The 14,919-nt window shown below is 39.2% G+C and overlaps 2 protein-coding genes across 3 annotated transcripts; one reads left to right on the top strand and one right to left on the bottom strand.

Moving 5' to 3' along the window:
* Positions 1-252: 252 nt before the first annotated feature.
* On the bottom strand, positions 253-14,645 carry LOC145474465 (extracellular calcium-sensing receptor-like). Of its 2 annotated transcripts, none has more exons than XM_081455141.1 (3): positions 14,635-14,645; positions 13,857-14,135; positions 253-5,132 (listed from the first exon to the last, which is right to left on the bottom strand). In XM_081455141.1, the coding sequence occupies exon 3, from the start codon at positions 4,742-4,744 to the stop codon at positions 2,114-2,116; it is 2,631 nt and encodes an 876-aa protein (XP_081311267.1). In that variant the 5' UTR covers positions 4,745-5,132; positions 13,857-14,135; positions 14,635-14,645; the 3' UTR covers positions 253-2,113. The 2 variants fall into 2 exon arrangements, with proteins under 2 accessions (XP_081311267.1, XP_081311268.1); XM_081455142.1 differs by lacking the exon at positions 14,635-14,645 and having other exon boundaries at positions 253-4,823; positions 5,028-5,132; positions 13,857-14,283.
* LOC145480151 (adenosine receptor A3-like) lies at positions 10,989-12,071 on the top strand. The gene has a single exon (XM_081458606.1). It carries the CDS (start codon positions 10,989-10,991, stop codon positions 12,069-12,071), a length of 1,083 nt encoding a protein of 360 aa, XP_081314732.1.
* Positions 14,646-14,919: the final 274 nt, after the last annotated feature.

The raw sequence follows: 14,919 nt of genomic DNA, 5'->3' as shown, positions 1-14,919 counted from the left end.
TTTTTAACATTATTTATCGCACTAGTTTAGAAATAGCTCTAACAGGACAGCAAACGTGTTAATGATTGATCTTCACTGTATAACGTTAATTCACCTACCATACTGTTAACCTTTTATATCTTATATTATTAGCCCTCATGTATAATGACATTAGACAAGCAGATTTCATCACCAAAGTCTCTAAGAATATGCAAGTTGTAAATTTTATCATGGAAAAATTCCCAAAGGAGCAAAGATGTGAAAACAGCACGAAGGTGCCAGAGGTTTGAGAAAATTTCGCATAAACGAGGCTTGGTGACGAAATTTGAGCATGTGACTAAATCATACATCAGACCTATTCTGGTTAATCTTGTCGTCATTTGTCATCAGTAGCTAGTTTCGTTTTTGTATCGATATTGTAACTTTGTTTATATAACCTACAATCACAACAGACTTATAATTACTAGCAGGTAACTTCTACACACTATCTTATATGCAATCCAGAGTTCAAGTTGCCTGTTTTACCAGTTTCCTACAGCACCCAAGCAGTATTCATGATGCCATACTAACCCGGGGCTCAATACACAACAAAAGGAGCTGACATTAACCTACTTGAAGGCTCTGATCGAAAATACATTGTCGGTACGCATATTGTTTGAACGTCTAGCTGTGCAATATATAATTATTCTCGGGTATAAGGCCAATTAGATGAGAACGTAATATTCTGTGAAAAGGCTGGAGCGGGGGAAGCTTATACCGGAGGTCGGGGCCTGTGTTTCAAACCGGAATGTCTCTACGTTAACATTCATAGTGGGAGGGGTTTTCCGGGTTTTTTTCTTCCTCATTTGAGACATTTTTTGTACTCCACTGTGTGAGCTTGAATTACATTCGTGACTGATTTTATACCATTTTGATATCAGGCGAGTCTGGACAAGTCATGGATCGTATTTTGCGGGACGAGCCAAGATACTCATTACGAGTTCAAATAAGCTGCCGAGGTGTGCCAAAGAGGTACAACTGAGTATTCAGCCAAATTTGGTGAAAAATAATAATATCCTAATCAGGACAGTGACTTGACATCGCAGGAAAACGTTATGACGTAGACAAGGGTTCTGATTGGCTAACTGTGGTTTTGGGGTAATTTCTAAGTAGGTTGTTTCATTTGTCTATACTGCACTTGTATAACATACTTTCCCTTATTGATTAATATGATTGGCAGTTAAAAATATTCTCTAGTTATGCGTGAATAGGCCCTTTGCAGCTGGGGTCACGTGACCAGATTTTTCCTATAAAATTTCTATATTATGGGCTTTAACTTAAAGAATGCCAGAAATGGAAAGAGCGCATCGAAAATACCAAAATGGCCAAGTTTGAGGCCCGTGGAATTAAAGAGTAAGTTTATATGACTGTTTGAATTTTCAGAAAATTTAGAGGATTTGTATGGAAAATGTTGCTGGAGAGCAAGGCCTTGCTCTCCAACAACTTTTTCCATACAAATCTTCTTATTCTTTTAAAACTTTGGAGCGTCATAAAATCTCCTTCTTTAATGATGGCGGCCTCAAACTTGGCCATTTTGATATTTTCGATGCGCTCTTTCCATTTCTGGCATTCTTTAAGTTGTAGCCCATAATTTTATGAAAAATAGGTCACGTGATGGCTTAGCTGCAAAGGGCCTATTATGTTATCTGAAGTCACTTAGGTGGTAGTAAACAATGCCTCATATAATAGGTCCAATTTGTTTCACTTTGTAATTTTTAAACTCTCATGAGCGCTGCCAAAATGTAATGTAACGTCAGAATTGACCCAGTTGAGTTGAGTGGCTTGATGCTCTTAGGCTAATTGCATCAGTTTCATTCTGAATTGATGATAATGCCATGTCTACTAGCGATGGTCTCATCAAAGGTGTCAAATGAAAGCTCATAAGAACAAGAAATAGCTTACTAATTTTTCACGTCAATTCAATTCTCCCACAATCTTGATCTCCTTTGTCAAACAAGTACTTGACACTTTTCTCTTATCAATCTTCCACTGTATCTCATTTTGTAACCAAGTGTCTCGTTCTACTAAGAGTGGCCTTGATTGTACATCATTAACTCATTTGCATTTCTGTATTTCAGTTGCAAATGCATACAAGTCAAATACTACAGTCATTTTCAATGCCAGTGACAGGGCGGACCCTCATGTGAATCTTTGGTGTCGCGGAGATGTTTGATGAAAAATGTCCGATTTCAGCTTTCATAAACTCGTTTGTATTCTGCTCCGGATGAAAGATGATAACAAAGAGTTTTGGAGCGAAAATACACAAGAGCAGTCCATAAGCGGTGACCAGGGCTGTGGCGCATGCCACTATGGTGGTGTAAAACCCCTCTAAGGACGAATCCACTGGGTAAAATGACACCCAGGAGATGAGCAAAACATACATCGCCAGCCCGATGTATCTTGCTTCGTTGAAATTCTCGGGCAGTCGTCTTGCTTTGAAGGCGTAGATAGCTGATAATAAGGAGAGGAATATGAAGTATGAGAACATGACTGTTCTAAGAATTTTTCCCACAGTGGTTGTAAATGGCAAGCAGGTGTGGAACAGATGCGTCTGTGGGCGAATCTCGTGGTGCACGCAGGGAGGATCCAGCGCGAGCCATAATGCCGAGAGGATGACTTCAACAATGTTCAGCAGAAGGACAACTAGAAATTGACGCCTTCGGTCCACGACGTATCTCTTGAACCAGTTGGGGATGATATCAGTTTGAAATGCTCGGACCAGACGGTTTGTCTTTAGAAACAGGATCGACACGCACGCCGTGTTAATGAAATACCTCCAGGGATACACAATGCAGCATAGAATTGTCGTGGGCTGGATCAAGTGGAGCAAAGTCAACACGAAACACAACGCGATTGTAAACAACAAGAGGAAGCTCAGTTCGCGATTGGAAGCCTTGACTATCGGAGTGTTTTGATTCTTGAAGAAAATAGCGAAAGTCACGCTTGTCCCAAATAAGCCGACTGCTGTTAGTACTATATATACCACAGCAGTAGTGTCTGTCCATTGAATGTTGATGACTGGTAGAGGCAGGCATGCAGTGCCATCTTTGTTAGACATATGCTGCTCAGGGCATTGAGAGCAGTTTGGCGAGCTGTACTGCGTGCTAATGCTACCGACTGGACATTTGATGCACTCCCAACAGCAAGACACAGTTACAGTCTGCTTAGTTCCGGGTGGACAGCTGTAGCTGCAGGTTGACACTGGGCATTCAGTGTCCAGTGAGCGATCGCTCCATTTGATCAGTTCACTGTCGATTGTAAGTTTATGGGTTGTCCCTCCGGTCCAAGTTCCCACCTTGACAGTTGCATAGTGTTGGCCCTGTCTTTGAAAGTTCACAATGTCGTAAGATGAACTGAGTGGATCGCCATGTTTGGTAAATTGTATCTTCCCTGTGACTCCATGAAATCTGACATTTCTGAGGTACAGCAGTGTGTCCTCGGGTTTGGTGATGGAATTTATGTCTGGACATTTTCCATCCTCTAACAGACCTTTAGGCTCTTTACATTTAATCATGGAATCGATTGCGTTCGCGAGAGCGAATGTAGCATCGGTTAGATAAGGAATGAAAGCATTATGTATTTTGGAAAAGGCGCGTTCGTCTACTTTTGCCCCGCCATTGCACGCGTCTCGTGATCTAGGATGCCATGAGCAATTAAGGTGTTCCTCCCAGAACTCTTCCCACCAAGGATTAGCGCTTGCTCTGGTGTCCTTGACTGTGATTCCTTTGAGATGTTCCTCAAATGGCTTGTCAATGAATAGATGTGGCCTTATTCCTAACGCTCCCTTGAGAATTGCAGAATTTTCTTCCAGAACTTCAGGACTTATAACGGCAATGGCTTCACTGATGAGGAATGTACGTCCTTTCAAACCTTGTGCAGTTGCTTCTCTTAGAAATCGTTTGGCGGGTTCGTAGTTGCTCCAGAGAACAATCACTTTAATATTTTCGGCCGCTTTTAGCTTTGTCACGATCGTTTTTATTTTTCCTTTGTAGCCGGAGCGCGTGAAATACTCCGAAAACGCGATGCAAAACGTTTTGCGGTCGTACGCTTCACGCTCCAGCGCTCGTAAACCGTAACGACCGTACGAATGATCGATGGCCACGGCTGCAATGTAGGTCCATCGATAGTGCTCTATAATGTCCACCATGGCCTTCGCCTGCTCCCCATCTGGTGGTATCGTGCGGAAGAATGCATTAAAGTATGGTGAACTTAGTTCCTCGCTGGTAGCGAACGGGCTTATTGTTGGAATACCAGCCACTTGTAGCAGACTGGATACCAGAGTACTGCTGCTTGAGTCTTCCGTGCCAATCACTGCAGAGATGGGCGCTGTTAAATTCCGAACGAGTAATATAAAGTCCCGTTTCGACGTGCCACCATCTTTTTGCCTTTCAAAGAGCTCGTTAAGGTAATTGCTCTTCACTAAATCGTTGGCCGTTTTCATGGCCAGGACAGGTGTATCACAATAGTCTCTAATGTCAAATCCCAGTGTGACGTTTGGAAGCAGGTTGGGGTTGTTGTTAATTCGCTCGATAGCAAAAGTTATGGCTTCGATATAGCCCAGTCCAAAAGCGTAGAACTCACCACAGTTATCCTCCGAGTTCTTTACATGAAGTGGAAGTATAACACCCAGCGTCACATTTCCTGGTTTATAGAATCGTTTTGGGTTACTTGAAATTGATTCAAAGTGAAGGGATGACGACAACAGCAATAGATAAATTCGGAACATTTCTTTGTGCTTGCAGAGACCGCCTAAGTCACCAGGTACATCTAACTTCGGGCAGTGGAATTATTTCACCATATTAATCCTATACGAGAAATTAAAACATATAAACAGAATAGCAAACTAAGAGAACTTCCCTATTGAAATTTATTTGGTTTTCGTGGCGTAAAATACTTGTCTGTTAGGGAGCATTATGATTTGTCACTTCGGTGGTATCATTTATAAACTTTGCCAGAAAGACAACCGCAATAAATCAGATATCTTTTAAAAAAATGATGAATATACCTACCAGCGGGATTCTGCTCTACTTGCACAGTAAACCGAGTTCTAAGACGTACATTTTTTGCGGCATATTACAAAAGACTTCCTTTGAACGTTCCGTTGTCTTGAATTTCTGTTGAATGGATTAAGAGAAAATGACGATAACCTCAACTGGAAACAAATTTGGTGTGATATAAATTCAGTTTGCTGTCATGCAGGTGTTTAAGGTACTTGTATAAACAAAAGCCAAGCTGAAAAACAACTGTCACCGCTCATTAGCTAAAATTGAACGAAATGTTGACAGTGTTTCTTGAAGTTATTCTCAGGCAAAGATGAGCTTGATCTCTCACGCGGTGAAAGCTTTGCGATAGTACAGAAATGAGTAAAAGTTTAATTATAACCAACATGGGACACCTCAATAGATAGAGATCTCTTTTAAGATTGTTGCCTACATGCAGATGACACCTATAGGGAAAAATTACATTTTTAATTTTAAGACAAGTGGGAAGGTACACAAAACCTAGAGAACAATCGTCCTTTTAAGATTATTTTCTTGTTTAGTGTCTCCATGTTATATCCCGTGTCCTAAATGAGAGTACCTGGTGACTTTCTTCGTCATTTTATGTATTAAAAGCTCATCCTACCACCTTTAGGTTCGTAGAGGACAAAAATTAAACTCCGCGGGTGTTTTGTTATGTAAATGCATTCTTTGTTAGTCTACGAATTCTAAAGTGTTTACTTTATCTCAATTTTCCAAGATTCTAAGAGTACAACTGAAAAACCTTCAATTCCATTTCTGACACAATTTCAACCAAATGGCATGGCAAAGTGACCGGCCACATAATATCTTATGCTAAATTTATCAGAGATATAGAATAGTAGAGAGGTTCTGAAGGGTTTTCTTAAAAACCTCTTCAGTCCTATTCTCTTTAACCTAAGTAAAAATTTTAAAGGGAAAACATCATGTATCTAGAACATGCAAATAAGAACTAGCTGAGAAGCCAATATACTCTTTGCTTAGTCCACTCTGATTAAAAAAAAGACCGTTGAAAAGGATTTAGAATTCCGCTTGGAGATTTCGTCTTGATGGACGTGAATTAAGTGAGGAAACTCAAAATGCCGAGTTTGAAATGGGAAATGTTGAATAGATCGCATTTCAAAAAGATTTCGTCAAGCACCTTTCGAGAGAAAGTATTGCTTTACCTTTTTTGAGGGCCAAACAAAAACAAATCATAAAGGACGGGTTAAAGGATTTCTAAACATATAAAAGCTGCATTATTTCTTGGCGTAAGAATCTCATTGCGTAAACTGACAAGCTAGAATCGAGTTATTACCTTTTAGTAAGTCTTCCTCTTCCAGTTTTGTGGATCTCTGAACAATTTATTGATGTTTATAATTTTATTTTAGCAAATCCCAGCTTCTCTTTGATAAATTTCTTTCTCTATTGGTGTCTTGCGACGGTTAATTCTCTCACGCATCGTCGATCGCGAGTACCGAGAGGAGGATCAAACTGAGTAAGAATGAACTAGATCGTTCGAAAGGTAGCGAAAACAATTTCAAGTCAAGATGACATGCTTCTCAAACTCATTAATAATTCATCAAGTTTAAGCAAAGATTTACATCGATCATAGCATACATTTTAAAGATTTTAATTCTCCATCTCCTACTTTGTTTTAGTCTTGATTTCGAGGATTTATCAAACACTTAGGACCACACACGTGTTTGATCAAATTTCCAAGCATCTCAAAGTTCATCAAAAGCACTCCGCTGCGCATCATATCTTCAATTCTCTTCTCGGTGTTTGGATGTGTGGTAAAATACGGTCTCTCGTGTTTAATATATAAGTTAAGAATTTTTAATCACTAAAAACAGAGTGGAATGTCTTTTCAACAGGTGTTGAATATAACATATTGCATATTTTATATAACATATAATAATAAATTTTGATACCGTAGAATTCCGAAAGTAACGGCCCCCGTTACTTTCGGATTTAGCAGGCAAAAGGGGTTGCTACTTTCGGGGGCCGTTACTTTCGGAATTCTACGGTAGCCTGCAGTCCATGATATGTGATCAGACACTTATGGACATAATGAAGACGTTTTCTATATTCCATTTCTCTTTACATCACGTGGAGCATCCGTGGTTAAAATGTTGACATATTCAAACAAGGAAGTGTAAGACATTGAAACATTCCTCCCGTTGTTTATCAATTGTGAATAAATTAATCTCCTTAATGAAATCTTCTTAATGAAAGTTTTCTCCACGAATTATTGAATGGGGTCGATATCTTGTTTCAATGACTGCACAGTATGTTGCCCAGCATCCGACAACTTCAGTTTCAATTTCCTTTATCCTATATTACTGTATTACGAGGTATCACTTTTATTCTTTAATACAGTGTATGATGCCGAAAAAGTGACATCTTTACCCTCGGGGCCGTCGTACAATTTCATTTTCTGCAAAGTTCCTAAGTTAGTTACTCGTAAAGTGAGCCCAGTCTTCGACCACGACAATATTAATGAGGCATCAGCGTACCTTTTCGCCAATTGATGTATTTAGCTCCTTTTCACTTGAAAAGGAATTTCGTCCCCGGTTCGGAAAAAAAAAACTGCTAGTTAGGAAACTGTGCGAAATGCTACCCATCGGAAACTGGACAACATGATGCTGAGAACGGAACAAACAATGAGGTTATCCAGCCTGGGTAACAAGCGTTCCCGTCATAACTACTTCACGACAGGAAAAGAAGGTAAATTCCGTGCTTGAGAATAATCATGCTCGTGGTGAGAATATTCTTTAGCGCCCCGCGATATTTTTGATATTGAAAATTTAAAACTTAAACCGTTTTGCTGAGACATTGAATAAAGCAAATATTGCCTTTGCAATCATTCTCAGTAAAATTTATCAAACTGATACAGTTTTCAGGTTTGCATGCACTATTCAACGGGAACAACGTAACAATTCGGTGGTAGAAAACACAGTTCTTCGATACCAAGGTAGAAACACTCATTTGTTGCTCTTCCTAGGAATAAACTTACGTTAGTTTAATCGATGATATTTTCACGACGAAAACAATCCATCTGGCTTAATATTACTATAATTTTCTCTTGAAACTCTGCTATATATTTGCAATGGAAATAAAACAAGCGTTGCTGTTAAGAGCTTTGGATTGGCATTTTTTAAGAGAACCGCAAATGCATTTACAGAAAGAGTCGATTTTTTGCTGAGATCGAACATGAAAAAATCTTATTTTATCGTTATTACTTAAGTGAACAAAGGTTGTCCTAAATGAAAGAGTTTTTCTTTGGTATTCATATATTGCTTGGAAGTGGCACAACCTGGTAACATCAGGGCGCCTGAATCTTCGAATTGTCTTCCTCTACTCATTTTCAGGAAACAAAGATAAGAAATATTTTGAGGGTTTTTTGAGATTTTAAGAAATTGTTTCGTGATATTTAGCATTTTTTTTGGAGAATTTTCGGAAAGATATTTAACCGATTTTACGTGATACTTATGAAAAGGCCTAAGTTAGAGTCATTAGCCGTGTCCGCCAGAGTAGCAGGTAGAGAATGCTATTGCACAAATCACCAATCAGTTTGACTCAAATTTGATTCGAATGTTAATTACAATGAGTTAAAAGTTTGAACATTGCAGTAGGCCACAATGTTTCAATCCTTTCTGGCGACTGGGTCTCGAAACATTTCGATTAGTTCGCTGTGTGTTACTGACAAACGCAATAAATATACAGCAATAAACGGATTATCCCGAGAAAATCTTTAAAACGCTATTGATTTCTACTGAGTATATTGTATGCTAAACCCGACAAAAAGCGTGTTGAACATCACTGTTCGTTTGAGAACATCAGGTATTTATGATAAGTTGGTATAGTGAGAAAAGTGCTACAGAGCGTGTCTAAAAGAATAAGACGAGATGACCTAGCCTGGGCCGGTCGGAGAAACGAATTTTTACTTCGTTGAACTAGACTTTTCCTAGCAGCATTTACTCTTGTTGTAATGAAATTTGACAGTGATAACAATGGATTGACAGGCCTGCACAACTCCTATCCACGTGTAATAGCCGCTTTGAGAGTTTTGCTCGAACTAGTATATCTTTGAGGATCTGCCCCTTTTGTATTGTACGATAGGGTGATCTTTGAATATTTCGCTAAGCAATAATCCTGTTTTTAGGAGGACATTTCACCAGAGTAGAGCCGTCAGAGGTCATAAGTCTGCGTGGTTTCCGCTGTTATCGGCGTGTAATTTGTTGAGTTTGACACCTCTGTTTTTGGCCACGTGCTATTTTTTTTTTTTTTTTTTTGGCTCATTTGATTGCAAGATATGTTTTAAGCTCTCTAAATATTAGCTCTGGAGGGACAAAGTTTGAAATATTCCGTGAGCATGTTGGTTACTTGCATTTTGTATTATTACGCCGGGCCCGGCTGTTTGATTGACTGTTGCAAGTTATGCTGCTTGTTATCACGGGTGTCATATTTATCTTTGTCTGGCTTCGCCAGAGATAGCTGTCGCTTTCCTTGTTGAAAGCTATGAGTCTGTCTTAAAGAGACGTTCTTATGCTTCTTGCATCAATTTCATCGAGCTTTTTGTCCTTCCAGTTTGTTCGTTCTGGAACTGCAAAAGTAGGTGTTCACGCGCAAGTCTGTGGACCGTTTTGCGTGTTGCTTATGATGTTGTGTGGTTTTGTTCAGGCAAAAGCTCTGAATTTAGGAGTTCTTCCTATGATTGTTCATCCAGCTCCACGTTGTGGTTGTCATTGCTTTTAGTTGCGATGTTGTCAGGTTTTCTGGAGACTGTTAATAGTCCCTCTTTTGTTAGGAGGCTCGTAGCCTTGTAGATCAGGCAAGACCGCGGTTTCGATCCTTCTGGATCTCATCAGTTGCCGATAACATGGAGTGGTAGAGACCAATGCTCGGTAACACTCCGCACCTGGCATATTTTTTTGGTATTATATACTCGTTCGGCGGATCGAGAATTCTTGATTGTGATTGGTAGTTTTTGTGTGGCCAAATGGCCTGGAAAAAGTGCAAACAGAACAACACTCCCAAAATACGAAAGACCTGACGTGCTGTCTATTATCCCAAAATCTTTCTTCCCATTTCTCAGATGAAATGTTAAAATGCGTGCCCCGTCGTCCGTCGTCGAATAGAATGTTGGTTTGGACGTTCCTATGAGCTTTCGATAATCTGCATGGTCTAAACAAGGTCAAAAAATAGGCATCGGTAGGATTTTATTGGGTACTTTTCGGAAATATCAGCACTTGAAGGATAAAGCCTATGAGAAAACAAGGCAGAACCGGGCAGGTGATACGGCTCAAATCACCGATTTCGCACAAACTTGGCACAAATGTTACGTTTGGTGAGTGAATGATTATGGCAAATGTAGGTCAAAATATTTTATTGCCTCCAAGTTGGGGGTACTCGCCGCAAAAATAGCCATTTGACTCCTATTTATGCATATTTAACTAGCTGTCATTTGTCTAGTATTTCTACAACAAGAAAGGCCATGTGAAAATGACATGTACTGGATCACGTTCTACAAGTAGATCAGACTCAAAGCGCAAAGCTCAAGGCCTTTCTTATACTACTTTTACTAATTCACTCACCAAACCCTACTTTTGTGCCAAGTTTGAGCAAACTCGATGATTTGAGCTGTATCATCACCAACTGCCTGGTTCTCTCATGGACACATTCTTAAGTTTGTCAAAACTAGCACTTATAATTTTAATGTATATCTTTGAATATTCAATCAGTACAAAGCGAAACCGGGTTAAAGTGAGCATAGACAGCAGATAATAGGGCTTCATCACTAATTAAGTTTACTTCCGTGTTATTTTTGCAGTGTAACTATTTACTAGTTATGCCGTTCTACTGGTTGGTTTGTTATTGATGTTGTCGCGGTGCTGAGGCTGTTTTGTTGCTTTTTATAGCAGGTATAGTTTATCTCCTTAGACGGTCAACTAGGAAGGATCGCAGATGATGTCCAACTTCTCTGTCAATAAACAGTCTGCTCTCCTTAACGCCACAGAAGTAACAAGTCAAGTCTACGTCTTCACACCATCAGGCTTCGCCACTAAACTCGCTCTTGTCTTAGTTTTTGCGTCTGTAGGGGCAATAGGATTTGTAGGCAACATTCTAATGTATTGCTTTATATCGTTAAAGAAAAACGGCGTGTCGCATATCCAGTCCACGCCATTTGTACGAAATTTCAACTTTTACATTAAGAGCTTAGCTCTTTCAGATATACTTACTAATATAATTGCACTTCCTTTAGTTTGTATTCAGATTATGGTCGATGTGTTTCAGTATGGCTGGGAATGTAAAATTGTTCGATTTCTCGGCATACTGTTCCCTTCTATAACAATGAATAATTTAATGGTAATAAGCGTGGAGAGGTATTTAGCCACTCGTGCCGCGCCCCGCACCTTCAGAGTCTCTACTGTTCGCAAGCTAGTTTTTACTGCATGGTTTGCAGGTTTTGTTGTGGTTTTAGGACCAACTGCAACGTTCAATGGAATAAGATACGATCTTAACAATACACATTTTACAATAATTTGTAAATATGATAACAGATATTTAACTTTCAGAATAATAACCGTATGTTATGCCTCAGTACAGCATCTTATACCTGGTATTATTTTAAGTTATATTAATATCTCCGTTGCGAAGACCTTATGGTCAAGACAAAAAAGAAGTATAGATATTCAGAAGAACAACGCCATCAGGGCTAACTTAAAAGCTACTAAACTCCGTGGGACGTATCTTCTTATCGCTATGACGTTTGCTTTCATCATTCCATATTCCGCGTTACTTTATTATGCAACCTATGTAATGTTAGCTAAGCCTTCTCTTGATTTTAAAACAGATTTCATAACAAGGTGTCTTAGCGGTGGGCTGCTTTATTCAAACGGCGCCCTTAATTTTATCATATACGTGGTACAGATGAAGGATTTCCGCATCTTCTTAAAGAAGCCATTTTGTGGTAAAGGTGATACTATGAATCCTAACCCACCCGGGGATAGGATTCAACTGAGAGCGTTTGTTATCCTAAACAATCCTTGACTATATAAGAGCTATAAGACCACTTGGAAACTTCCATAGCAAAGTGAAGAGGATTACTCTTACAATGTACCAGAACATCTCGTGTTAACCTTTAAAAGATTACAATATCCTAACAAAACACAAAGTGATACTTTCAAAGATTTTAAAAACAATAGAAATAATTGCTTGTGATCATTTTTCAACTTGAGTGAATGAATTTTTTCATCTGGTAGTCCCCCCTTTGGGACGCGCCAGCTCCTCGTCTCTTAATTGTAAAGTACCATAATATTCTAGTGGTCGCTAACACCAAACAAAACATAATCTCCCCAAATGTCACACGTGATCGAATGTATTACGACGTACATGGCTAACACAGGAAAATAAACTGGCGCAGATTTTAAAAAAATATTTGTACAAGAATTTGCCTTGAATTTGATACCATAAGCAAACAAAACAAAACAAACATACAGATAATGTTCGCGCTCCAAGTTATGTCATTTGCGAGCCGTCCAAAATGCCTCCTGCTGCAAGGCTTTTATTTTATGAAAAAGAACACGTTTTGCGTGACCAAAAAAAAAAAGAGAAAAAAAGGAATTTCATATGAAAGGGAAAGCCAATGAGATCGTGAAACACGGATGAATACGAGCACGCGTTAGACTGCTGCCATCTAAAAAATGAAACAAATTTAAGGAACCATTGAACTCAGAAGACGCAAATAAAATTGTGAATGAGCAATGTTGAATTGTAGAAATTGAATATTGGAGTGTAAACATAAGAGATAATTTAAAGCAACATATGGCAAACTAAGGTTTGAATTTTGGTGGGGATATAAGCTAGCCTACAAATTTGATAAAGTTTATATGACATGCAGCAATTCCCACTCTCCAGTGCAGCAAAGAAAACTGAAACAGTTAGTAAATCCCACAGAACTGTAGTGTTGGGGATTAAATTTCTACAGCACTAGCCATTCGGGTGAGTGACCCTCAAAATGAATTCGCTCAGTGTAATTTTCACTCACCCAGAACATAGTTGGTAGAGGGGACTCTAGAAAGGACTCTACCAACTATGCCTAGAAAGATCCCTCCCCTCCCCCCCAAAAAAGAATTTACCCAATGATTCACAAACCATACGTTTTTTTAGTATCTGGGACGCCCAGTGTGCTAATTCGATTCGTGTCGAGCTTTGTTGTTCTATTTATGTGATCGCGGACCAATTTTACTCTTTTATCCTCGTTTTCATCATAAACGTTTGACAATCTTTGAAAATATTTTCACATTTCCGTAGTTTTGACTGAAAATGGTTAAACGAACAGCTGGCACTGCTGAATTCGCATTTATCCCAGGAATCGAGACACTGGAGTAAACAAGTTGTCGGCACGATCTTAAGATATCATGCACTAATTATTGTCAGTTCAACTTCAGACCAACAGTATCACTTCATACACATGTACTGTGTTGTAAGTTATCACTGCGAGGAAGTCGCATTTCATTTTGTCTATTATATGAAACACTAAGTTGTGTATTATTCCCAAATTATTTGGGCATCGCGAAAGATATTTAAGCTTGAATAATTTCTCAAAAATGATCGTACTCGGCAAACGGGTGAATGATCCAAGATTTATACTCGCCCGATGCTTTTAACACTCGCATAGGTGAGCGGCCGAGAGCTAACTTCCAACGCTGGACTGCATATCGCGCAGGGTGGAAGTAGATGAATCCTACAGCAACCTAAGCTTGCATAGATGCAGTGCAATAATATCTGTGCATATGCAGATGACAGATTGAAGCTGTTTGTAAACGTACTTACGCTATCTGATCCGTTAAGCTGGATATATCTTTGATGTAAGGCGGGCACAGTATTGGCTGAGCTTGGTTTGCAGGGTATTGTTAAGACTTCACAAAGAAATGTTGGTTTGTTGGTCCGGGGCGGACGAGCGACTTCAGCGTAGCTGAAACTGAGAGGCTTGTTCTCTCGTCGAGCGCTTGAAGCAAAAGAGGCCTCTGCCAGCGCTTCCCTTGTTTAAATACGAGTGAATTAAAAGTCCTGGATTACCGGAAAACCCCTCGGCCGGGAACTGGGATTAGTCTGAGGGAATCAAGCAGCATAAATTTATTTATCGAGGTGATAAATTTTCTATATACAGTGGGCAAGAAAAAGAACATTCACCATTTATTTAGGATTATATGATTGAACTTTTCTTGTATCATTAATACAGGCAACTTACTTTACTGAGTCCAGGTGATCTGTTTCATGCGACTCTGTTGGACTCTGTCCATAAAATGAGTGTTTCCATTTTATTCTGATTTATTTATTCTATATTGCTCCTGATTCTAGTAACGTCGGCTGAGGCAGTTTCAGACGTATATTTATAGCCTCGATACAGAGTCTCTAAAATTCTCACATCGCTCAATACGGGTTTTGTTTTTATTCTGAGCGGGAACTATTTTCTGGTATATCGACCTTATCTTCTGTAGCTTGCACTACTGATATTAAAATACAGCGCTTATTAATTTTACCAAGTTTACCTAAACGGTCACTTTTTTCTTTTTGATTTGAGAATAAAAACCATGTAATTAATACTCACTTTTCGGAAACTAGTTCTCCTACGAACCTGGAATTATGGCAGTTCCTGGCTCTTTGAGCAAAGTCTTTACAAATCAGCCTTTGAACTTGCAGAATGTGATAACTGGAGAAGAACAAAATATTCGTTCGAAAACGAGCCTTTTTCATTTATAATAAACTGTTCCTCACGCCTATCGTTGGGCTTTATGTAAAAACAAACATTTTGCTAGTTTTTCGTTTTTATTTACATTACCTTCATTGTTTTAATTGTCTCGTAGATGACGTTTATGTCAGAGATCAGCTGCAT

The sequence above is a fragment of the Orbicella franksi genome, chromosome 2, assembly GCF_964199315.1.
Source record: "Orbicella franksi chromosome 2, jaOrbFran1.1, whole genome shotgun sequence".
Taxonomy (NCBI): Eukaryota; Metazoa; Cnidaria; class Anthozoa; order Scleractinia; family Merulinidae; genus Orbicella; species Orbicella franksi.
The sequence above is the reverse complement of the archived record's forward strand: the minus strand, read 5'-3'. Positions and strand labels throughout refer to the sequence as shown.

What these genes read in the sequence shown, in the direction of transcription:
- LOC145474465 (XM_081455141.1), bottom strand. Translation starts at nt 4,744, where the DNA reads ATGTTCCGAATTTATCTATTGCTGTTGTCGTCATCCCTTCACTTTGAA.
- LOC145480151 (XM_081458606.1), top strand. Translation starts at nt 10,989, where the DNA reads ATGTCCAACTTCTCTGTCAATAAACAGTCTGCTCTCCTTAACGCCACA.